General features: G+C 40.2%; 1 protein-coding gene across 1 annotated transcript in view; it reads right to left on the bottom strand.

Annotated features, from left to right (window-relative positions):
• GUCA1C (guanylate cyclase activator 1C) overlaps positions 1–17,429 on the bottom strand; it is a 33,244-nt gene extending 15,815 nt beyond the window's left edge. Inside the window, 4 exon segments of the mRNA XM_004286880.2 lie at positions 14,595–14,748; positions 14,750–14,808; positions 14,967–15,041; positions 17,352–17,429. Of these exon segments, the coding sequence (XP_004286928.2) occupies positions 14,595–14,748; positions 14,750–14,808; positions 14,967–15,041; positions 17,352–17,429 (366 nt within the window).
• Between the last annotated feature and the right edge of the window lie 9,881 nt (positions 17,430–27,310).

Below are 27,310 nucleotides of genomic sequence, written 5' to 3'. Positions count from 1 at the left end.
GAGGGGGGTTCAAATGAGAGAAAGAGAAAAAATTGCATGGAAACTTCAAATTTAAGCTTTCTCATGGTCTCTAAAATGTATAGAAAATATAAGGTATACTTTATATCTATAAAGGTGAAAGATTTAAAAACTAAGTTTTTGCTACCAATAAAGAGATGAAATTTTAGAAGTCTAATAAAAAATCAGGAAATCAGTCATGTGTTTTTGTCCAACGGGAAAGCCACAGGTGAATGTGTGATCTCCAGGTGACGTTCATGCCCCGCCATAAATCACAGTTGTTTTAAGAGTATAATCAATTTGAAATGAAGGTAGAAAGTTAAATTATAAAGCTGATATGCATATGAAGACAATTGTTTTATTATTTATTACTAAGTATAAGAATGACAACTAATATATTTTAAGAAAAGGTCGGGAGTAGCCCACGTCCCAGTGACTGTGCTGGTCACTCGCCATGCATCTCTCTCATTCTAACAGCAGCCTTATAGGTAGCCTTATTCTTATCTTACAGAAGAGAAAACTGATTTTCAGAGACGTTAAATAAACTAGTTAAAGGAGCAAAACTGGGGTGTGGGTAGATCCAGGATTTAAGATCCAGTCAGCCTTACTCTAAGACTTTTCTTCATATCATCCAATATTGCCCTCAAAATTCATAACAATTGAATTCTCTTTCTGGAAGAGGTGTTTGCAGACTTGAATAGATGGGACATGTTCAGTGCAGTGGGTTGTTGTGGATTCCTACGTGTGAACTACTTGGTAGTGCAATCATATAAGGTGAGCTAACTCAAGAGCGTCTGAAGATGCTGCACCTTGGAGCCTGTTTCCTTCATACCTGGTGTTGCCCAAGGTAAAGCTGGCCATGTGCTCTAAGCCACTCAGCCTAGGGGAGACTTGTGAGCCTCCACTGCCAGGCCTTCCCTCATCCTGCCACCGTAGGCATCTGGCTCAGCAGGACAGAAGGTGTTCATCCTTCCTCTTGCCCTCTCCTGCTCCCATGCTTGATGAACACCTCTGTCCATTCTGGAATCCTTAGCCCCTCTCTCCTGGCCCATGGTTTAGCCTCCAGCACCCCATAGAGAACAGCCTCTCTCTGCTTACAGTTTCCCCTAGGAAATATCCCCAGCTGCTCCTCCAGGATAGCTGATTGGCTGAACCAGCACACAAACTGGTTCTCTTTCAGCCGATCCTGTTCTTAGTCTTCACCCACGCTCTTGGCTGGGAATCTAGAGCCTTCCTTTACTGTGCAGCTGGTCCTTGCTTTGGTTCAGCATTTCCCCCCATCTTCAGGGCTTCACACCTGCATTACATTCTGCATTACAGCCCTCACTCCTCCATTCTCCCCACCCTATAAAACCTTCGGGTAAAATCTCACTGCAGATATCATCTGCTAGGCTCAATATGGTCCCGCCACCATTGTTTGCCTGAGTGACCTTGAGATACGTATATTGAAAGCTATCTCAGTATATTTGAGACATTCTCTTTAGGGTTTTGTCTCAATGGTGGAAACAGTCCTTCATTTTGCAGATGAAAAATGGACTGGACTAGTAATAACAATTATAATAATAATCATGACGGCAGTGACAACTGTTGGTGTTGATGTAATCTTTGCTATACATATAGGGCCAGGCATTGTGCTTTACATATAGGAGCTCATTTAACCCTAACAAGGCCCTAACAGTATTAACCATGAAGCGCAGCATCTGGGTTCTAGTAACATTAAGATCGTGGAAATAGAAATGAGTGTTATTACAACAACTAGCCATAAAACCCCATTTGTTCTAGTGCACCCTCAGGAAATAATCCAAATCCAACAAAAATCCAAACTTTAGCCCAGATTAAAACTATTCCCTTCAACAGCATTAACTTTCTGCTACTTTTCACAGAATCACTATCTGTGAAAAATTCATGAATCGTCACAGTCCCTAACCTAAAGACATTCTGATGTTTTCATTCTTTTACATGTGACACTTCAGTGACATTTTGCCAGCTGTGGCAGGTCAGTAGCAACATATGAACTGAAATTTCTGCCTGAAAATGGTTACTCAGATGGTCAGAAGGAAACCCAGAGAGCGAGTATAAGCACATTATATTGTTGATCAACCATTGTCAGTGATACTTATGTTGCATTTTAGGAACTGAAAAGAAAGTAGGCAATAAGGGCCATCTCTGTCACATCAAATACATGTGAATACTTTTTAAATACTTTTGTGAATTTTTAAAACCTGTTAAGGGAAACATGACGTTTGGCATTTATGACCTAGCTCATTTTCACCTACTGACACTTCTACTAACAGCAAACATAGTCTCTTTCAGCCATGGAATTGCTGGAATGTCCTGAGGAGAACTTTGTCTCTGTGATATGAGAAATATGATGCTGGCCTGGTAAATTGGTTCTATAATGTGATTGTTATGCAGATCAGACATGGTTGTTCTTGTCTTGGCCATGACTGTACAAAATTTGAGGATTCTAGGACAAAGCCTTGTCAAACAAGGTCCTGACTGTTAATAGGTCTCCTGGGTATCAGGGAGCCTTGACCATCCGACCCCAGAATGCAGCCAGCAACGTACCCGGCCCACGGTGAATTAGAAGCCAGTCTCGCATACGTTTGGGAGAAGGCAAGATAATCGTACGAGTTTGATCACTTGTGCACAAGCTAACTTCAGAAGACCTGCCCCCGACTATAGCAACCGCAGCCTTCCGCAAGGAACTTCTTCAACTAGCCAATGTAGGTTTCTTCTTACGAGCACCTGTCTCCTTCAACTGATACTGCAACAGATAAAATAAAATCCAGCCTCACCCTAACTCAGTCAGCCTGCCTCCTAAGACTGTATTATTTCCCATGGAGAAGGCTGGACCTTAGTTCTTTAGTAACTAGGAGAAGTGGGGATGTGGACGCCAGCAGGCTAGAAGGTGGAAAGTGTGTACCTATATAATTCCTGGCTTCAGCACTTTTTTTTCTTACTATGGCTGTATCTAAAAGAACAGTCAGAGGAACTGTTTCTGAATTAATAGTTTGGGACCCAGAATTCCCTTTTTATATGTATCCATGGTACACAGCTCTTTGTACCAATGGGCCTAGAACCCAGTTTTCTACCACTCTGCGGTCTTTCTGGTATAACAGCAGTGCTGGCTGCACATTTGAACCCCCTGACAGAGTAAAACAAAACATCATTTTGATTCAGTTGGACTGAGGTGGAGACCCAGCCCCTGGTATTTGTAATACCCCCAGGTGCTTCTGTTACCGAACCAAACTTGGGTCCGCTCAGCTGCGTGCAGTAAGTCCAATCTACCGATACCGGGTTGTGCTGAAGCAAAGTGCAGGGTTTGATTGCAAGGCCAAGCAAGGCGTATCAGCGGCTAATGCTCAAAAGACCTGAACTCCCCAGTGGATTTTAGGGAAAGGTTTTTAAAGACAGGGTGAGGGAGAAGGTTGCTGAGTGCTTGATCAGCTTGTGGACATACTTCTAGTTAGCTGGTGGTGAGGTAATCCGAAGTCAACATCAACCTTCTAGTTCCAACCAGTTTGGGGATCTACGTGCTTATGGTCAGCAGGCAGTTTAACTTCTTCCACCTGGTGGGCATTTCAGTATCTGCCCAAGAGCTCAAGGGTGTGGTTCAGGAGGAACTAAAGGTCCTTGACTTGAATGGCTAAGCTATTATTTTGTCTTGCTTGACTGTTTTCCTTTTTTTCTGCGTTTTTTTCACTTTCCGATTAAATGTGCTCTTTGGAATCTGGGGAAGGCCTTAGAGGCTCAAGTTTTCTGTAAGCAAGAGGCAGGCAGAGGACATGGGGTGGTCTCTCCCAGGAAGGTCCCACAGGGTTCTACTCAGTTGCACCTCTAGTATGCAACCAGAATTGAGAACCACAATTCCAACAGATTTTGTTAACATATGAGTTACAACAGCTTAAGTTTAAATGTACTGTACATCAGGAAGGACAGTTGGTATCTTTAACAGGTAAAAGCCTGAGAGACTCAGCCAAAACGTTAATAATCGGTGGTATATGGGAAAAGGCTTTGTAAGTTCTAAAGTGCTAAACAAATGAGGTATTTTTATTAATCACCAACAAATGTTTCCTAAGAATGTCTGTGCTGGGAGTTCTGAAGTTAGTAGCCTTGGTTTTCACCCTTATTAAGAGATTTTGGCCTAGTTGTTTACAATCGAATAGATGGTCATTTGTTTCCAGTAAATGTGTCCTATGAATAGCAGCAGTAATTGCAGTCACCTTGTAGGCCGGACAACCAGATACAGTATTACAGGCTGCAGGGCAGCCAGGGGGTTAATGACCAGCAACAATTATGACACAAGTTAAAAAGCCAGGTGGCCTACTGCAATTTTTAAGGGCTCTCACACAAAGAGAAGCTAAGAAACCAGGTAACCAAAGGTCACTTCTGAATGTCAAGTAGAGCTGGGGCTCCCTTTCAGGTGTCCTGGGTTAGATTAAGAAGACAGTCAAAACTCTTTAGATGATTCCCATGTAATAAATTTTGTTCTGTGACTGGCGACCATTACATAGGGCCAGTGTTGCCCCAACCAGCAAGGTGAATGTCTGATGCACTCAGGTCAATAAAAGACAAGAAATTGCAGGAAAGCAACCCCTGCACGTGTAGGCATGTCTTGTCGTTTGGAAGTATAACTGGAGCTGATAACAAGGAGAGTTAATCTCTGTTGGGGCCTGAGGTCAGTGTTACCTGCATTTTACAGATAAACATACCCTCCCTTTGTGGGCTGTTTATTACACATATTTTCAAAGTTTTCTCCAACATTATTTCACATGAGCTCAGTGATAACGTAGGCAGTATAGGTTTTGCCTCAGTTTTGGGATTGAAGACTTTGACACAAAGAGGTCATGAGCCTTGTCCACAGCAGTAAGGGTCAGAGGTGGGCCAGGAGCCCAGCAATCCCACTCTTCCCAAGATACTGCCCCCACTGGCCCTTCGGTGACCGGCCGGTGATTTAAGAGATTCACAGAAGGGCTCCTTAAAAAGAGCAAGGACTTCTGATATGTTAAAGCAAAGATTTGATTTGTGTACATATTATGAGTAAACTATTACATTGTAGTCATCATTAAATCCCACAGCTTGCCCTTCTCACTTTTCTTTCTGTAAACAGGTTAATCACCCATGCTTCTAAAAATTCCTCACCATTCCCTCATGCTTGATTCCCAGGATTTGTCTGAGGTCGCTAATTTAAATAATCTGAGAATTTGTGTTGGTGGTTTTGTTTTATCCTAGTGTTCCAATGTATCCTTGTTGACAATGTTTTCTGGCTCAAACCACTGCTCTATTTATGGTTTTGTAACAAAGAACAGAACACCACATTGAAACTGTTTCCCTCATTCTTTAGCCTATGTATTTTACTACTTTAGCCCTTCAGGTCAAAAGTTAAGCGTTAAAGAAATGCTTCTTGTGACCGAATAGCTCATTAAGTCCCCTTAAGAAAGTTCCCATCCCGTAGTCCTGGGTTAGTTACAGACATTACTTGTAGATAAATTCACTTTTAGCCTAGAAACCTTTCGAATAAGCAGAGATAAGAGTGGTAAAGTAAAAGTAACTGCTAACTACTTGAATTTTTTGCTGGAGCTCTGCGATCCAGCCCACCTGAGCAAGCAGAGAAGGAAATGTGATGCTTTCCTTCAAGGCCAAGTGGCTCTAAGAAGTCTGCAATCCCGCTTTTTCCTTAGCAGAAGAGAGGCCTGAATTGTACCCCGAATTAAGATAGCTCTTTAGGACATTAGCCCGCCATCTTCTTGGTCTGCTGGCTTTCCAAAAAGTCTGTATTCTGGCCCTAACACTATCCCCTGACTTATTGGCCTGCCGTGCAGCAAGTAAGTTGTACGAGCTGGGACTCGGTAAGAGTTTGAGTTCCAAACCCACAAATTTAGAGAAACTATTCTACCTCCCTTGTAAGCCCTCAGAGTTTTACAGGAGCCAAAGCTTCTGACCCACCATTTCTTCTAGACCGGTAATTTTCCCCCCACCATTTTTCCCCCCACCATTTCTTCTAGACCGGTAATCAGACTTCTGTTACCCCACTTCTGTCTGAGGAAATGGCCTCATCCCTGCCCCCCTGCAGGTCCATACCTAACAAAAGATTATTCTTAGAGAACCCTGGACTCAGTTTAAGAGCTGACAGTGGCACTGCTTGGAGAGCACCAGTTACGGTTTGTTTTGTCCTGACCACAGCAAGCCAAGATGCTGAGATACCGAGATTCGAAGCAGTTATATATTTGCGGCAAGGCAGTCAGACGAAGAGACAGAAAAACAGACCCCAAATCTTCCCCGCAGAAGGCAAGGGGCGGGGGTATTTATGGGATGAGGAATGAAGCAGCAGGGTGGTCTGAGGCGTGGAGAGCATGGAGAGGTGGGGAAAGGTGATTGGAAAAGGTGTGGTAATCGACATTCTCCGTAGGCGTAACTAGGCTACGGGCCTCCACGTTCAAAAGGTCACTGAGCGACACTCGCACATGCCCAGTTGGATGGTCGGTGGTCCTATCTCATCTTAATCGGCTCAGCTCGAACTAGGCACAGCTGACTCTGAGTTCCTGGACAACAACTCGGGCAAACATCTTATCATAGAGGCTACGTGCAGCTTGGAGGACATGCAAATCTTAAAATGACCTTGATTAGTGAAGGCAGGTGAAATGGATTTAACGCACGGTTTCATCCCCAGATGCCTAGGTGTGGCCCTGAGGGTTGTGCATTGACCTTCACACCTATTACAGCAGCAAGAATGTGGATCAGGAGCCAGAGGGACCGAGGGCTGGTTTTCTGCTTTGAGATTCTCCAGGCAAGTCCCTCCTAGCATCTTGGTTCTTTGAGTGCCTCATTTCTCAGCCACAATGTAAGAATAAATGTAGTCCCAGCAACAGACTGGTTGTCTGCATGGAGCAAAAGATATAGGTGAGGCGCCTAGAGTGTGTGCTTCCAAGTTATGCTCTAGCGGTAACCCTCTGCCTTAGTTAGGTCCCCACTGACCCTTCTGTCTCCTACCTTGTACTTTAATTTGAGCTGTTCTCTTTGTTGAAATATTCAACTATTTTGTTAAAGGTGGAATACCATAGCAATTTAGAGTGAAGCCCCTGGAGTCAGACTGCCAGCATTCCAATTCTGCTGTGTAGTTTTAGGCAATTTACTTAACCTCTCTGTGCCTCAGTGTCCTCATCTGTAAAATGGAAATGATAAAAATAGTACCTACTTTTACATATTGTTGAGGATTCTATAATAAATGTAAAGTGTTTAAGACAGTGACTGGTATAGAAATGTTCAGCAACTGTTACTTTTCTTAGTAATAATTCAATCTCTTAACTTCTTTCAACATCTCAAAATGTCTCAGCTTCTCCAAAAGCCTTTCCTAGCTCGGCAACTTAGTTTTCATTGCATCTTCTGATCCCAGTAGATGTACCTTGAATAGCACAACCCTGCTATAGTTTGTTATATTATACTGCCTTATTTTCTTCTTAAGGCATTTAATCTCGACATGACTTTTATCCAGTAGACTGTAAACTCTTTGGGGGCACAGAAAATCATATCTTCTACCTGCCTGCTCACCCCCATCCCCACACCCCTTCAAAATTTGAGTGTGATTTTTCTATTACCTGCCCTGCTGGGATGGGATTGAAGAGTTCCCCTGGCCCTTCCATCCAGTTTGCCTGTCTAGGCATAGGCTGGACCATTACTCACAATACTGGGCAGGTTTTAAAAGCAGCCCTATAATATCCAAGACTCATCTGGAACCTTGAAGCTAGAGAGTCATTACAATGCTTTTCCCTCTTTCAATCTGACTCTTCATTTACTAACTTTTATTTTTTGAGGATGCATTTGTCATCTCACTAGATTGTAAACTCCTTTGAGTACAGGGATCAATTCCTATATCATCTTTGTGCCTTCCTTCCTTCCACCATGCCTCCCAGGAGCTCAATAAAGTTTTGCAAATGCAGTGGGGTAATAATATTGTGTATCAAGGATGTGACTTTGTTCCTGGTAATCCCTTCTATCATCCAGCCCTCCCACATTCAGTAAAGACATTCATTGCCTGAGAGATAAGTCATTGTAACAGAAAAGCAGAAATCGAGAATTCATTCTTATCTCTTGAGTTTCAATAGTTTAAGCCATTTGGGATTCACAGCATAAAGTTTATGCCACAAACAAAAGATTTGGAAGAACACATAATTAGAGCCAGTTTCTCCTGGCTACTCTCAAGCTAGATAAAAATTCCATAGGCTGGGGAAGTGTGGAACAGGGAAGGAAAAGAGAATTACAAGACAGTGGGTTAGGGGCACTGCTCTGTGAGGGTCAAGACTAGTGTGTGGGGGGGGGGCGGGGCGGAGAGAGACACACCAGGTGTGGCTGGCAGATGTAAGAGCAGAAGCACTTGTGATTTACTGGGTAGAAACTCACCAAGTTTCCCTGAACCTAACATAGCTTGGGAGGAAAGTCTGTAAGGAGTGTCTAGTCAGACAACCCTGAGCCAGCCTAACAGGCTTCCAAGCCTAGGAGTATAAAGTAACTGAGAGAGAATCTGACTCAGGAGGCCTAGCCGTGCGGAGACAGCAGCCTTCTAAGTGAAGCAGGAGATGAGAGATTCTGTCTCAGTGAATACCAGTGTGGACGGGTGCTCCTCTGACCTGTGTTAATACCTTGAGTTTTAGATGCACCCGTGGGGTTTATTTGCAACCCTGGTAAGTGGAGGGAGAAATCTCCTTGGTAAAATGGGGACTCAAAATATAAATTAATTTTATTATGAAAATCAAAAGTTACATTTTTAAAATGCCTGAGTGTGTGAGCTGAAATTCTTACCAACTACACAAATAAAAAATACATTTAAAAATTTCCCTTCACTCCAGTTGGGCACTAGGTTAAAATGTGGAAGACACAGTAGCCTTCCTTGGTATAAATATGGGGAAAAGGGGGAGTGAAGGAGAGAGAGAGGAATGGAAAGGAAAGAAGTCCATGTATAAAAGATAGGGTACTGGAGTTGTTACTTCCCTTATTATTTTATTTAATGACTCAGTATATATTTGTTCAACATCCGCTTTATGCCACTGTGCTAGGTGCGTAGTCTGCGGAAGCCCATGGGGTTTACAGGGGATGATTAATTCTTCATTTTTATTATTCAGTTTCTGCACTGCTGTTTCATGAGGAGGAATTCATGTACCACTTGCATTTAAAAACAAAAAAGAGACACGAAGAAGGGCAAACTGAAGGTGTAGTGTGAAGCAAGCAGTGTGGCTGGAATGCAAGGAGTACAGGATGAAGAGCAGTGCTAGGTGCTCCTTCATTGCCAGGCTCTGCCCGAACTTCAGCAGAGCAGAAGTTCAGTGTCATGCACTCTGGATGCATACAGCCCAGGGTGCAGGGTCATGTCTAGTATAGGAAGTAGTTTCCAGGGAACTGGGCATTTTGCATCCATCTCTAGGTGAAGCATGTGGATACTTAGGTGAGAGCAGTGTAGTCCATGTCCACTTTCACTGCCTTTTAGGAACCAGTATCCAGCAACATCTACAATTTCACAGTGTTTCTTGTTTTTGGAATATTGGTGCTGGCCCAGACCCAGCTCGAATGCTCATCAGCCTTTCATCAGCTTCTCCTTTGGCAGTGAGTCATTAGGAAATGACTCATTTTCCCTAGCAAATCAATGGTGTAAATGTGGGGGGAGGAGGTGGCCCTGGTCAGTCCTTGGAGCCCACTTAACTTCAAGTCCCACAGTCTCACCCTGTGTGGGTTTAATACTGACCACGAGAGCCACACGCTTTCATCATGTTGTACTCTTTTTTTCAGTTTTTTTTTTCTTAACTGGAGTATAGTTGCTTTACAATGTGTTAGTTTCTGCTGTACAGCAAAGTGAATCAGCTATACATATACACATATCCCCTCTTTTTTGGATTTCCGTCCCATTTAGGTCACCTCAGAGCACTGAGTAGAGTTCCCTGTGCTGTACAGTTGGTTCTCATTAGTTATCTATTTTATACATAGTAGTGTATATATGTCAATCCGAAACTCCCAATCAATCCCACCCCCCCCTTTCCCCTCTTGGTAACCATACTAAGAAAGTCAGAAAGAGAAAAACAAATATCATATGTTAACGCATATATGTGGAATCTAGAAAACATCGTGTTGTACTTTTTAATGGAGACTTCATGTTTTGACGAGGTTACTCACTACCAAGTTTGGGCCAGGCTAGACCCTCAGCTTCAAGTCCATAGGATTTCCATAATGGAATAGACAATTCCTAGTTGTAGAAATGAAGGAATCTATGTTGTTCCTTGCACAGAGACAGACCTTTTTTTTTGAGGAGAGCCATTTCCATCACTGACCTCACCTACAAAGATTTGCTAATATCTTTCGTGTTACCATCATTTTTTCCATTTCTTTTTTGTTATAAAATTTTTAAAAATCAGTTTTAATTTTTTATCATGTACATCATACACATACATATCTAAAATTAAACTAAAAGTCTTATAATTTAAAACTTTGAACTTTGGGGCTATTTTTTCTTTTATTTACATGTTTGCAATTGAGATGCTTATTCTGCTTATGTTTTGATTGATCAATTTTAGACTTTATTTACTTCCTGTTATAGCAAGTGACAAGTATTTAACTCTATGACTCCTATACATATCCCAGTGGTGTGCTGGAGCTTATTCTACCTGCTGATAGGAGCTGACTGTTAAATCTTCAGAAAATCTGCAAGTCAACTATTAAATGATTGGTAGCTTGGAATTGGCCATGGTGGGAGTATTTATGCCATGGAAACCGGCAAATGTTATCAGGGCTATCTTCCCCCAGAAAACTAGTTGTTACACATTTCCCAGCATACCACTGTTCCTCCTGCATACTCTCACAATTGTAGATTAATCTAAAAGTCAGAAGTTTGATTTTAACAACTCTGGTAAATTTTGCTCTCTGCATAGCTCATTGGTATACCAAAATTATTGACTTCCTTATTTTACATGGAGTTAATAATTGCCTCATCGTGCTGACACCTCCTGAAGTTAACAGACAATCCACAAAAAGTAAGGCAACCAGTAATTATGTGCTTATGAAGTATTCTTGCCAAACAAATGAATCTGAATCTATTTAAGCTTCAACAGCTAAATACAGTTTATGGGTGATACGAAGAATAGAAAGCAAATTAGATGACACAAGAAAGCAACCAACTAAATCTAGAATGTAGGATATTCTACAGGACCAACGACTCACTTTTCCTACTAACTCAATAGCATAAATGGAGCAGGGAGGTAGGAAACTACTATTATAGAAAAATCAGACTTAAAAGTCATAACCCCCTGTTTTCATGTATGGACCTTGTTTGGACCCAAACTCAAATCAAGGAAAAATTAAAAAGTATGCTTGAGACAATCAGGAAAATTTGCCCATAGACCAGGTATTAGATGACATTAGGAATTATTGTTGTCTTTGCCATGTATGATAATGGCATAGTAGTTATGGCTAAAAAGTGTCCTTATTGGTAATAGGTGAAAAATGAAGTATTTGCAGGTGAAATCCTGCAAAGTTTGAGTAATTTTTTTCTTTTAAAAAACCCTGGGAAAAATATAGGGGGACATGAAACAAAGTGATAAAATTTGGTAACTGTTGAAGATGGATGATGGGTCTATGCAAGATTACTAGATTATTCTACTTAGGTGTAAAATTTTCATAATAAAAGAATGTAATTGCTTTATTCTAAATCTATTCAATAGTTTTCTTTGTGCTTACTAGCCTTGTAACTTTTTTCCAATGTACCACATCAGATTGGTTAAATATCAGTTAATGAATTAATACTGTTTTTGAAATCCTTAAACATAGTAGATATTCCATCAATGTCATTTCTTCAGGTTTTCCTCCCTGAGTCCCCCTTCTTCCTTTTCATAAATGAAATAACCAATGTTCATAATAATGACTCTAATATCAAGAAAATGTTGTACCAGCACTTTGAGGAAGCAGGAAAGTGTTTTAGAATGATGTCCATCCAGAATAGTAAAACTGCAGAGGAGCTTCTTAGAGTAAATCCTCCAGGTTTCTGGACAGCTGATAGTTTCATTGATCTAATTAAACATGTGGCTTTTTTGTTTTCCTGTGCATAATTGCATATCATTTCTCGCTATCACCTGATAATGAGCAATCCTTACTATTCTCATTTTACGACCTGATTTTATGTTGAGATCTCCACACCTTTCGTGGCATTAGTCATCACTGCCTGCCTAGGTTTACTTGCTCCCTAAGCAAACATGAAATCTCTATGATAAATCATAAAGAGAAGAACTTCCAAGTCATTTCAGTTGAGCTCCTGAGATGGGTTTGGCCATCCCATGACTGTCACTAAAAGGATTCTCACTCCAGTGGCACACAAGCCCCAGACACTTTGGACACTGTGCCTGCTTCCTTGACAGCATGTTCCTGTTCTTGCATATGAACCACTGACACTCACAGTGCTTCCACAAACATTGGGCTAACAACAAAATTACTGGCCTGGGACATGACATCAACACCTTTGGAGAATAACTAAAGAACTTGATAGTTCATCTTCTAAACTCTCAGGAATGCCACCATCAGAACCTAAGAAGCTGCTGTCTAGAGCAACAGACTTCCATTGTGAAATTGGGACGCTCACAGCAGGCACAGTGGGTCAGCAGCTGCCACATGAGTGAGACACAGAATGACAGAGAGGGAGAGAGAGCAGAGAGATACATATACAGGCAGAGACAAAGAGAGACAACATGCCAGTGTGCACACAGGGTCGTCCTGTTTAGTCCAGGCTGCTACAACAAAAATACCATAGACTGGAAGGTTTAAACACATTTACTTCTCACATTTCTTAGTCTGGGAAGTCCAAGATCAAAGGCATAGGCAGATTCAGTGTCTGGTGAGGGCCCATTTCCTGGGCCCATAGACAACGCATTTCCCATAGACAACCGTCTTCTCATTGTGTCCTCACATGGAGGAAGGGGCAAGGGAGCTCTCTGGGGCCTCCTTATAAAAGCACTGATCTCATTCATGAATGCTCTGCCCTCATGACCTAATCACCCCCCCAAGACGCCCCACCTCCAAATACGATCATATTGGGGTTTGGATTTCAACATATGATTTGAGAGGGGAACATAAATACTCAGTCTATAGCATATCCAAAAACTTTTTCAGAGTTAAAAGCAGAATCTGCCTCATTTTTCTACTGATTTGTAAGCTCCTCGGGGGCAGAGCCGGGTTTGCTTGCAACTACACTAAGCAAAAATTTATGAGGAGGGAAACAGTCATGATAAGCAGGCAGTCCTTAATTCATACTTTAAAACAAAGAACAAAGGACAGTAATGTCCTAAAAGAAATGTTCCTGACATTGCTACAAGGATTAAAATAGCTGTTAATTTTGCATCGGTTTAATTTTCCCCAGTTCCTGGATGTTACCTCCTTTTAAGTCATCTGGTTTTTTTGGCCTAAGGGCTCAAAAGGCTGTATTAGATTCCATACATACTAATGGACAGCCAGTTGTTTTAACTGTACTGAATTAATTATCCCTTCTTTATCTTCTATTATCATGCACAGCCTTCTAAAGTCATCTATTTTTCTACCAGTAGTATTTCCCGTTCCCTTTTATTCTAGATGGCATCAGCACATTTTGAAATATACAGATCTAGAGGTAAAACAACTGAAATGTACAAGGAAAAGCAGACAGTAGCCTAGTATTTCACATTGTTACTTTTTTGTCTTTTTTTTTTTTTCTATTCCATATTTTATTTTCTCGTTTTTATATTTTTTTAAGACATGAAATAAAACGTGCTGCAGCTCAGGAATGAGTAAATTCAAGACAACAGTTGAGTAACAATCTTTAGAAACTAATATTTATCTGAATTTAAAACTGTAAATTAGTTTGTTTTTCCCCAAAATAAATTGGTCAGATATGAAAAAAAGAAAAGGATTATGAAGCATTCTAACTTTTGATTTGAGTATGAACATGTTGGCTAATTTGTATTTTTATCTGCCAGTCTAGATGCAATCACACTTTTAAAAGCAGATTCTTGTAATTCGCTTTTCTATAAAATGTCACCAATGCATTAAATACTTTGAAAACAGTCTTTGTAAATCAATCTGCACTTATTAGATTTGTTTAAAGGACAGCATTAGAATTCCATGCCAAGATTTAATTTGGTTTTAAAATAACTCCCGGGCTTCCCTGGTGGCGCAGTGGTTGAGAGTCCGCCTGCCGATTCAGGGGACACGGGTTCGTGCCCCGGTCTGGGAAGATCCCACATGCCCCGGAGTGGCTGGGCCCGTGAGCCATGGCTGCTGAGCCTGCGTGTCCAGAGCCTGTGCTCCGCAACGGGAGAGGCCACAACAGTGAGAGGCCCGCGTACCGCAAAAAATAAACAAATAAATAAAATAAAATAACTCCCTACATGCAGAACATTTCCAAGGGCAGAGAGGCTAGTTCCCAATTATTTTCATGCCGGCAGTGCTAAATGTGTTTAATGACTCACCTACAAGCTGTGAGTTCTCTGAAGACCTCCCCATTCAGTGGAACACACAGTTTTTACCTTAGGCTATTTTACTGAAAAAAGAGGGAAATGGAGAATCATAGCCAAATGATAAGTGAAAGTTCTTACTTTGTTCTTGTCAACGGTATTACAGATTTGATCAACACGTTGACTGGCTTTTTGATTCAGACCTTGCAGACGCAAGCATGTCTTAAACTCACACAGTGTTTGCAGACCGGATGGATATTGCATTTTAAGTTTTCTGTACCACACACAGGTCTCTAGCAGGAGGTGCTGTCTCACCACCAGCTATAGATTCGCTATCCCCAACATGATTCACAGTCTACAGGTTTTCTCCCGCTGTTTTCATGTAAGGTCTTTCTGGATTTAGTCCCTCACTCTTCACTAAAACTTGAGGTTAACATATGCACTTAGAAACTACGCTAAACCTCTTACGGCTATAGGCTAAATAAGAATAGAAAGCCAGTGAGATTAATTTACCTGTACAATTTTAAGACCAAGGTCACTTACTAGCTGATGGGATTGTTGCTTACTGCCATTCAGAGATAGAGTTTTCTGTAAAGGACAGAGACAGTATTTTAGAGGGTAACCCTTGCCATATCGTTAGCCATAAGTTACGCCTACATTATTGAGTGGTACAGTGGGGTTTAATGGAAGGAACTTAGAGTTGCAATCAGAAAGTCTGGGTTCTAGGCTTTGTTTACCACTTATTAATAACTACATTGAACGATTACTTCAGTTAAGTCTCAGTTTCCCATCTGTAAAATAGTATTAAGAGTATCTGCCTTCTCACATCTGAATATTGTGAAGATAACTTTAGATGAAGAACATTGTTTCAAGCCATGGAAAAATTAAACATTCTGAGTATTGTTAAAGGAATTCTATGTACGAGAGGGAAATAGGCAGAGATAACCAGATAATAAGTAGTTAGAAGAGTTGTAGATGTAGTAGGCTGTAAAGTGTGGACTGCAGGTAAAGGAAGATATGGGGCTGTGTCTTCCGGCATTGTACCTGCCACTGCCCGCACCCACCCGCCCCACCCCCACTTTCTGTTCTTGTCTTTTGTCTCTCAAACCTGCATCTAGCCATACCCTCTGCCTGCTGGTTTTATCCCACTCTAGTTCCTGAGCTTATCTGGTCCCAGCCAAGCCCAAATTGCCAATGGACTTCAGAGCTGATCCAATGGGCCTAAGAACTGTATCCATGGTCTAATAATGGAAATGAATTGCCCCGTGTGGTCCCCAAGCCATCTTGCTACCAACCATACTTAGGAGCAACAGAATTATATTATTTCCTCCTGAAGTCATCTGGTCCCAACATGGCTCTCCTCCCCTAAACTTACTCCATTTCCCCCCCTCGATTCCCATGTTGACTCAGTTCATAAGTCTAGTTACTACTTTAGTCCCCATTCCTTAGTCCTAGCTGATTACCTGTTTAAAACCCCAGATCCTCAAAGAACTTGAGGCACTGGGGCCTAAATGAACTGCCTTGACAGGAATCGGAGAGGTTATGATTAATTTTCTGTCAAACATACCAATATAGACTTTCAATAGAAAATTTCTATTTCATAACTAGATTTAAATGAAGTGTTCAATCAGGTCATAGAAATTTAGAACTTATTCATTTGGAAGTATTACTTGAAACCATTAGACTAGATGAGATTTCTTATGCAGAGTAAAAAGAGAGAAGATGAGATAATGAGGACTCAGCCCTTGGGAATATTCAGTTAGGAAATATGAGGAATATCCTGTAAAAATCTTCAAAAACCATTCTCTGAGGAAGTCCCCCTTCAGACTCTTTCTAAATGTCTGCCAGAAGAATGCTCAGAGGCATTGTCTTCTTATCGCCATTAATATTCATTAATCACCAATTTTTAGATTAAAGGAAGAATGGATACTGATGTTGGCAGAGGAAGATAATGAAAGTTTTTAAGGGGCCAAGAAAATCCCTTGTGGAAGGAAAACTTCGTTTAGATCAACAATGCAAGGACCTGAGATCCAGAAACTGATCATATAAATTATGCTTTAAAAAAAACTGCATAATGATTACTTGAAATAAAGAGAATTCTTACACTGGATACAATATTTATATCTCAAAATCAGAAATCTTGCTGTATAAAATATTAACTAGTCATAAGATAATGGGAAAAAAGATTGATTTTTAATAGGCCATAGAGTACATCTAATTAATTACAAAAAATATAACTATAATATACTAGATATATTTGAAGAAAAATTTTAAATAATAATATAGGTCACTAATGAAGCCCTGAACATATAGAAAGGCATATTTTGGTCTTGGGTAGAAAGACTTATATATATATACATATATATGCAATTCTCCCTAACCACAAACCCAACAAAGTACAAATAAAACTTGAGGGGTAAGTACTGAATTGAAACCTAATTCTAAGTTTGAATAAGAATTATACACGCGGCTTCCGGGAAGATGGCGAAAGAGTAAGACGCGGAGATCACCTTCCTCCCCACAGATACACCAGAAATACATCTACACGTGGAACAACTCCTACAGAACACCTACTGAAGGCTGGCAGAAGACCTCAGACCTCCCAAAAGGCAAGAAAGTCCCCACGTACCTGGGTAGGGCAAAAGAAAAAAAGAATAAACAGAGACAAAAGGATAGGGACGGGACCTGCACCAGTGGGAGGGAGCTGTGAACGAGGAAAGGTTTCCAAACACTAGGAAGCCCCTTCGCGGGCGGAGACTGCGGGTGGCGGAGGTGGAAAGCTACGGAGCACCGAAGGAGAGCACAGCAACAGGGGTGCGGGGGGCAAAGCAGAGAGATTTCCGCACAGAGGATCAGGGCCGACCGGCACTCACCAGTCCGAGAGGCTTGTCTGCTCACCCACCGGGGCGGGCGGGGCCTGGAGTTCAGGTTCTGGCTTCGGTCCGAGCGCCGGGTGAGGACTGGGGTTGGCGGCATGAACACAGCCTGCAGGGAGTTAGTGCGCCACGACTAGGCGGGAGGGAGTCCAGGAAAGTCTGGACCTGCCGAAGAGGCAAGAGACTTTTTCTTCCCTCTTTGTTTCCTGGTGCGCGAGGAGAGGGGATTAAGAGCCCTGCTTAAAGGAGCTCCAGAGACGGGCGCGAGCCGCGGCTAAAAGCACGGACCCCAGAGACAGGCATGAGACGCTAAGGCTGCTGCTGCCGCCCCCAAGAAGCCTGTGTGCGAGCACAGGTCACTATCCACACCCCTCTTCCTGGGAACCTGTGCAGCCCGCCACTGCCAGGGTCCCGGGATCCAGGGACAACTCCCCCGGGAGAACGCACGGCACGCCTCAGGCTGGTGCAACGTCACGCCGGCAGCGTCTGCCGCCGCAGGCTCGCCCCGCCCTCTGTGCCCCGCCCCCCCCTCCCCGGCCTGAGCCAGAGCCCCCGAATCAGCGGCTCCTTTAACCCCGTCCTGTCTGAGCGAAGGACAGACGCCCTCCTGCGACCTACACGCAGAGGCGGGGCCAAATCCAAAGCTGAGCCCCTGGGAGCTGTGAGAACAAAGAAGAGAAAGGGAAATCTCTCCCAGCAGCCTCAGAAGCAGCGAATTAAAGCTCCACAATCAACCTGATGTACCTTGCACCTGTGGAATACATGAATAGACAACGAATCATCCTGAATTAAGGAGGTGGACTTTGAGAGGAAGATTTATGATTTTTTCCCCTTTTCCTCTTTTTGCGAGGGTGTATGCGTATGCTTCTGTGTGAGATTTTGTCTGTATAGCTTTGCTTCCACCATTTGTCCAAGGGTTCTATCCATCCGTTTTTTGTTTGTTTAAAATTTTTTTCTCTTAATTATTTTTTATTTTAATAACTATATTATATTTTATCTTACTTTATTTTATTTTACTTTATCTTCTTTCCTTTTTCCTTCCTTCCCTCCTTCGTTCCTTCTTCCCTCCCTCCCTCCTTTTTCTTTCTTTCTTTCTTTCTTTGTACTTCTACTAATTCTTTCTTTCTACTTTTTCTCCCTTTTATTCTGAGCCATGTGGATGAAAGGATCTTGGTGCTTCAGCCAGGAGTCAATGCTGTGCCTCTGAGGTGGGAGAGCCAAATTCAGGACACTGGTCCACAAGAGACCTCCCAGATGCACATAATATCAAATGGCAAAAATCTCCCAGAGATCTCCATCTCAACACCAGCACCCAGCTTCACTCAACAACCAGCAAGCTACAGTGCTGGACATCCTATGCCAAACAACTAGCAAGACAGGAACACAAACCCACCCATTAGCAGACAGGCTGCCTAAAATCATAATAAGTCCACAGACACCCGAAAACACACCACCAGACGTGGACCTGCCCACCAGAACAACAAGATCCAGCCTTATCCACCAGAACACAGGCACTACTCCCCTCCACCAGGAAGCCTACACAACCCACTGAACCAACCTTAGCCACTGGGGACAGACACCAAAAACAACGGGAACTATGAACCTGGAGCCTGCTAAAAGGAGACCCCAAACACAGTAAGATAAGCAAAATGAGAAGACAGAAAAACACACAGCAGATAAAGGAGCAAGATAAAAAACCCACCAGACCTAACAAATGAATAGGAAATAGGCAGTCTACCTGAAAAAGAATTCAGAATAATGACAGTAAAGATGATCCAAAATCTTGGAAATAGAATAGACAAAATGCAAGAAACATTTAACAAGGACCTAGAAGAACTAAACATGAAACAAATAACGATGAACAACACAATAAATGAAATGAAAAATTATCTAGATGGGATCAATAGCAGAATAACTGAGGCAGAAGAACGGATAAGTGACCTGGAAGATAATATAGTGGAAATAACTACTGCAGAGCAGAATAAACAGAAAAAAAAGAACTGAGGACAGTCTAAGAGACCTCTGGGACAACATTAAACACACCAACATTCAAATTATAGGGGTCCCAGAAGATGAAGAGAAAAAGAAAGGGACTGAGAAAATATTTGAAGAGATTATAGTTGAAAACTTCCCTAATATGGGAAAGGAAATAGTTAATCAAGTCCAGGAAGCACAGAGAGTCCCATACAGGATAAATACAAGGAGAAATACACCAAGACACATATTAATCAAACTGTCAAAAATTAAATACAAACAAAACATATTAAAAGCAGCAAGGGAAAAACAACAACACACAAAGGAATCCCCATAAGGTTAACAGCTGATCTTTCAGCAGAAACTCTGCAAGCCAGAAGGGACTCGCAGGACATATTTAAAGTGATGAAGGAGAAAAACATGCAACCAAGATTACTCTACCCAGCAAGGATCTCATTCAGATTTAATGGAGAAATTAAAACCTTTACAGACAAGCAAAAGCTGAGAGAGTTCAGCACCACCAAACCAGCTTTACAATAAATGGTAAAGGAACTTCTCTAGGCAAGAAACACAAGAGAAGGAAAACACCTCCAATAACGAACCCAAAACAATTAAGAAAATGGTAAAAGGAATATACATATGGATAATTACCTTAAATGTAAATGGACTAAATGCTCTCACCAAAAGACACAGATTGGCTGAATGGATACAAAAACAAGACCCATATATATGCTGTCTACAAGAGACCCACTTCAGACCTAGAGACACATACAGACTGAAAGTAAGGGGATGGAAAAAGATATTTCATACAAATGGAAACCAAAAGAAAGCTGGTGTAGCAATTCTCATATCAGACAACATAGACTTTAAAATAAAGACTTACAAGAGACAAAGAAGGACACTACATAATGATCAAGGGATTGATACAAGAAGAACATATAACAATTGTAAATATTTATGCACCCAACATAGGAGTACCTCAATACATAAGGCAAATACTAACAGCCATAAAAGGGGAAATCGACAGTAACACATTCATAGTAGGGGACTTTAACACCCCACTTTCAGCAATGGACAGATCATCCAAAATGAAAATAAATAAGGAAACACAAGCTTTAAATGATACATTAAACAGGATGGACTTAATTGATATTTATAGAACATTCCATCCAAAAACAACAGAATACACATTTTCTCAAGCGCTCATGGAACATTCTCCAGGATAGATCATATCTTGGGTCACAAATCAAGCCTTGGTAAATTTAAGAAAATTGAAATTGCATCAAGTATCTTTTCTGACTACAACGCTATGAGACTAGATATCAATTACAGGAAAAGATGTGTAAAAAATACAAACACATGGAGGCTAAACAATACACTACTTAATAACGAAGTGATCACTGAAGAAATCAAAGAGGAAATCAAAAAATCCCTAGACACAAATGAAAATGGAGACACGATGACCCAAAACCTATGGGATGCATCAAAAGCACTTCTAAGAGGGAAGTTTATAGCGGTACAATCCTACCTTAAGAAACAGGAAACATCTCGAATAAACAACCTAACCTTGCACCTAAAGCAATTAGAGAAAGAAGAACAAACAAACCCCAAAGTTAGCAGAAGGAAAGAAATCATAAAAATCAGATCAGAAATAAAGGAAAAAGAAATGAAGAAATGATGGCAAAGATCAATAAAACTAAAAGCTGGTTCTTTGAAAAAAGATAAACAAAATTGATAAACCATTAGCTAGACTCATCAAGAAAAAAAGGGAGAAAACTCAAATCAATAGAATTAGAAATGAAAAAGGAGAAGTAACAACTGACACTGCAGAAATACAAAAGATCATGAGAGATTACTACAAGCAACTCTATGCCAATAAAATGGACAACCTGGAAGAAATGGACAAATTCTTAGAAATGCACAAACTGCCGAGACTGAATCAGGAAGAAATAGAAAATATGAACAGACCAATCACAAGCACTGAAATTGAAACTGTGATTAAAAATCTTCCAACAAACAAAAGCCCAGGACCAGATGGCTTCACAGGCGAATTGTATCAAACATTTAGAGAAGAGCTAACACCTATCCTTCTCAAACTCTTCCAAAATATACCAGAGGGAGGAACACTCCCAAACTCATTCTACGAGGCCACCATCACCCTAATACCAAAACCAGACAAGGATGTCACAAAGAAAGAAAACTACAGGCCAATATCACTGATGAACATAGATGCAAAAATCCTCAACAAAGTACTAGCAAACAGAATCCAAGAGCACATTAAATGGATCATACACCATGATCAAGTGGGGTTTATTCCAGGAATGCAAGGATTCTTTAATATACGCAAATCAGTCAATGTGATACACCATATAACAAATTGAAGGAGAAAAACCATATGATCATCTCAATAGATGCAGAGAAGCTTTCAACAAAATTCAACACCCATTTATGATAAAAACCCTGCAGAAAGTAGGCATAGCGGGAATTACCTCAACATAATAAAGGCCATATATGACAAACCCACAGCCAACATCGTCCTCAATGGTGAAAAACTGAAAGCATTTCCACTAAGATCAGGAACAAGACAAGGTTGCCCACCCTCAACACTCTTATTCAACATAGTTTTCGAAGTTTTAGCCACAGGAATCAGAGAAGAAAAGGAAATAAAAGGAATCCAAATCGGAGAAGAAGTAAAGCTGTCACTGTTTGCAGATGACATGATACTATACATAGAAAATCCTAAAGATGCTACCAGAAAACTACTAGAGCTAATCCATGAATTTGGTAAAGTAGCAGGATACAAAATTAATGCACAGACATCTCTGGTATTCCTATACACTAATGATGAAAAATCTGAAAGTGAAATCAAGAAAACACTCCCATTTACCATTGCAACAAAAAGAATAAAATATCTAGGAATAAACCTACCTAAGGAGACAAAAGACCTGTATGCAGAAAATTATAAGACACTGATGAAAGAAATTAAAGATGATACAAATAGATGGAGAGATATACCATGTTCTTGGAGTGGAAGAATCAACACTGTGAAAATGACTCTACTACCCAAAGCAATCTACAGATTCAATGCAATCTGTATCAGACTATCACTGGCATTTTTCACAGAAGTAGAACAAAAAATTTCACAATTTGTATGGAAACACAAAAGACCCCAAATAGCCAAAGCAATCTTGAGAACGAAAAACGGAGCTGGAGGAATCAGGCTCCCTGACTTCAGACTATACTACAAAGCTACAGTAATCTTGACAGCATCGTACTGGCACAAAATCAGAAAGATAGATCAGTGGAACAGGATAGAAAGCCCAGAGATAAACCCACACACATACGGTCACCTTATCTTCGATAAAGGAGGCAGGAATGTACAATGGAGAAAGGACAGCCTCTACAATAAGTGGTGCTGGGAAAACAGGACAGGTACATGTAAAAGTATGAGATTAGATCACTCCCTAACACCATACACAAAAATAAGCTCAAAATGGATTAAAGACCTAAATGGAAGGCCAGACATTATGAAACTCTTAGAGGAAAACATAGGCAGAACACTCTATGCCATAAATCACAGCAAGATCCTTTTTGACCCACCTCCTAGAGAAATGGAAATAAAAACAAAAATAAACAAATGGGACCTAATGAAACTTAAAAGCTTTTGCACAGCAAAGGAAACCATAAACAAGACCAAAAGACAACCCTCAGAGTGGGAGAAAATATTTGCAAATGAAGTGATTGACAAAGGATTAATCTCCAAAATTTACAAGCAGCTCATGCAGCTCAATAACAAAAAAACAAACAACCCAATCCAAAAATGGGCAGAAGAATTAAATAGACGTTTCTCTAAAGAAGATATACAGACTGCCAACAAACACATGAAAGAATGCTCAATATCATTAATCTTTAGAGTAATGCAAATCAAAACTACAATGAGATATCATCTCACACCAGTCAGAATGGCCATCATCAAAAAATCTAGAAACAATAACTGCTGGAGATGGTGTGGAGAAAAGGGAACCCTCTTGCACTGTTGGTCAGAATGTAAATTGATACAGCCACTATGGAGAACAGTATGGAGGTTCCTTAAAAAAACTACAAATAGAACTACCATATGACCCAGCAATCCCACTACTGGGCATATACCCTGAGAAAACCATAATTCAAAAAGAGTCATGTACCAAAATGTTCATTGCAGCTCTATTTACAATAGCCCAGAGATGAAAACAACCTAAGTGTTCATCATCAGATGAATGGATAAAGAAGATGTGGCACATATATACAATGGAATATTACTCAGCCATAAAAAGAAATGAAATTGAGCTATTTGTAATGAGGTGTATAGACCTAGAGTCTGTCATACAGAGTGAAGTAAGTCAGAAAGAGAAAGACAAATACCGTATGCTAACACATATATATATGGAATTTAAGGAAAAAAAAGTGTCATGAAGAACCTAGGGGTAAGACAGGAATAAAGACAGACCTACTAGAGAATGGACTTGAGGATATGGGGAGGGGGAAGGGTAAGCTGTGACAAAGCGAGAGAGAGGCATGGACATTTATACACTACCAAACGTAAGGTAGATAACTAGTGGGAAGCAGCCGCATAGCACAGGGAGATCAGCTGGGTGCTTTGTGACCGCCTGGAGGGGTGGGATAGGGAGGGTGGGAGGGAGGGAGACGCACGAGGGAAGAGATATGGGAACATATGTATATGTATAACTGATTCACTTTGTTATAAAGCAGAGACTAACACACCATTTTAAAGCAATTATACTCCAACAAAGATGTAAAATTATTTATATATATATATATAAATAAATAAAAATAATTATACATGCAAAGATACAGAGGAAATTTTCGAAAAATAAAATTATTAGCTAGCCCTACCAAAACAACATGGATTCAATAAGAGAAAAGATGAGACAATCAATGGAAAAAAATAGAGATCTTTTTGTGTTTTAGAACTCAGTGCAAATACAAATAGGAATTTAACCTGCAATAAGGTGGTATTGCAGATCATTGGGGAAAAGATTTATTCAACTGATAATTCTGGGACATTATTGTGGAAACACACACACACAACAACATCAGATCTGTAACTTACTCCTGACAGCAAAATAAATTCTAGATGAATCAAAGATTTAGCAATATGATTATCAAAATCATTAGAGAAAACAATGTAAAATTTCTTTAGAATTTTAGCATTGGAAAGTACTCTCTAAATATGACTAAAAATCTCAGAAGCCATAAATGAAAGGAAATTAAAGCAAACATTTTTGAAAATCTCACATGGCTCAAAACATAATAAAAACATTAAAAAATGAAAAATTATGAGAAAACATTTGTGACACACATCATATAAAAAAGATAATTTCCCTAATATGAAAATAGTTCCTATAAATTAGTAGGAAAATATAACCAAGTTGAAAAATGAACAAAGGCCAAATTTGAAAATTCAAATGAATTTTTTTTTTTTTTTTCAGTACGCAGGCCACTTACTGTTGTGGCCTCTCCTGTTGTGGAGTACAGGCTCCGGACGCGCAGGCTCAGCGGCCATGGCTCATGGCCCCAGCCGCTCCGCGGCATGTGGGACACTCCCGGACTGGGGCACAAACCCGTGTCCCCTGCATTGGCAGGCGGACTCTCAACCACTGCGCTACCAGGGAAGCCCTCAAATGAATTTTAAACATGAAAAGGTGCTCAGTCTTACTCATAAGAAATGTACATTAAAGCTACAAGTATATACCACTTTTCACCTGTTTGATCAATGACATAAGAATGCTTGATAATTTACGGGATAGGTGAAGGTGTGAGAAACAGACATTAATATATTGCTGGAGGGTATTTATTAATACAATTTTTATGAAGTGTTATTAGGCAATATCTATTAATAATATCTGTATGTACCCTTTGGCCCAGCAATGCATCTTCTGAAGTTTATTTAACAAGTATAATTGCATATATGTGAAATGAACATATTTACAAGAATGTTCACTGTTGTGTGCATGTAAATCCAAAAGGATGAGAACATGTAAACATGAAAAAAAAATGAGCACTAACAATGAAATATCAGAAAGGGAATGTAAAAGAACAATCCGTTTTAAAATTGCATCAAAAAACAATTATTTAGGAATAATCCTGACCAAGGAGGTGAAAGACTTATATGCTGAGAACTCTAAAACATTAATAAAGGAAACTGAAGATGATTCAAAGAAATGGAAAGATATTCCATTTCTTGGATTGGAAGAATTAACATTGTTAAAATGGCCACACCACCCAAAGCAATCTACAGACTTAATGTGATCCCTATCAAATTACCCATCACATTTTTCACAGAACTAGAATAATCCTACAATTTATGTGGAACCATAAAAGTCCCAGAATTGGCCAAGAAATCCCGAGGAAAAAGAACAAAGCAGGAGGCATAACCCTCCCAGACTTCAGACGATACTACAAAGCTACAGGAATCACAACAGCATGGTATTGGCACAAAAACAGACATATGGATCAATAGAACAGAATAGAGAGCCCAGAAATAAACCCAAACACCTACAGTCAATTAATCTTTGACAAAGGAGGCAAGAATATACAATGGAGAAAAGACAGTCTCTTCAGCAAGTGGTGTTGGAAAAGCTGGACAGCTGCATGTCAATCAATGAAGTTAGAACATACCCTCAAATCATACAGAAAAATAAATTCAAAATGGCTTAAAGACTTAAATATAAGACATGATACAACAAAACTCCTAGAAGAGAACATAGGCAAAACATTCTCTGACATAAATCATACCAATGTTTTCTTAGGTCAGTCTCCCAAGGCAACAGAAATAAAGCAAAAATAAACAAATGGGACCTAATCATACTTAAAAGCTTTTGCACAGCAAAGGAAACCATAAACAAAATGAAAAGAAAACCTATGGACTGGGAGAAATTATTTGCAAATGATGTGACCAATGAAGGCTTAATTTCCAAAATATATAAACAGCTCATACAACTCAATAACAAAAAAATCAAACAATCCAATCAAAAAATGGGCAGAAGACCTAAATAGACATTTCTCCAAAGAAGAAATACATATGGCCAATATGCACATGAAAAGATGCTCAGCGTCACTAATCATTAGAGAAATGCAAATCAAAACTACACTGAGGTACCACCTCACACCAATCAGAACAGCCGTCATTAAAAAGTCTACAAATAACAAATGCTAGAGAGGGTGTGGAGAAAAGGGAACCCTCCTATTGTTGGTGGGAATGTAAATTGGTGCAGCCACTATGGAAAACAGAATGGAGATTCCTCAAAAAACTAAAAATTGAATTGCCATATGATCCAACTATCCCACTCCTGGACATATACCCAGACAAAACTATAATTCAAAAAGATACATGCATCCCAATGTACATAGCAGCATTATTTACAATAGCCAAGACATGGAAACAACCTAAGTGTCCATCAACAGATGAATGGATAAAGAAGATGTGGTACATATATACACAAGGGAATATTATTCAGCCATAAAAAGGAGTGAAATAATGCCATTTGCAGCAACATGGATGGACTCAGAGATTATCATACTAAGCAAAGTAAGTGAGAAAGAGAAAAAGAAGTACCATATAATATCACTTATACGTAGAATCTAAAATATGACACAAATGAACTTACCTATGAAACAGAAACAGACTCACAGACATAGACAACAGACTTATGGTTGCCAAGAGGGAGGGGGGGAGAGGGAGGGATAAATCGGGAGTTTGGGATTAGCAAATGCAAACTATTATATATATGTATAGCTGAATTACTTTGCTGTACACCAGAAACTAACAAAACACTGTAAATCAACTATACCTTAATAAAATAAATTTTTTAAAAAAGAAAGAAAAGCAAAAGCCTTATAAAAGAGAAAAAAAAAGAAAAATGTAAATGTCCATCATAAGATGGATATTTACCTAAAATAAATTTTGGTATACCTACAGAGTCGAATAATAAAGAGCAGTTTAAAGAC

The sequence above is a fragment of the Orcinus orca genome, chromosome 5 (genome assembly GCF_937001465.1).
Source record: "Orcinus orca chromosome 5, mOrcOrc1.1, whole genome shotgun sequence".
Taxonomy (NCBI): domain Eukaryota; kingdom Metazoa; phylum Chordata; class Mammalia; order Artiodactyla; family Delphinidae; genus Orcinus; species Orcinus orca.
This window is presented reverse-complemented; position numbering and strand designations above follow the sequence as displayed.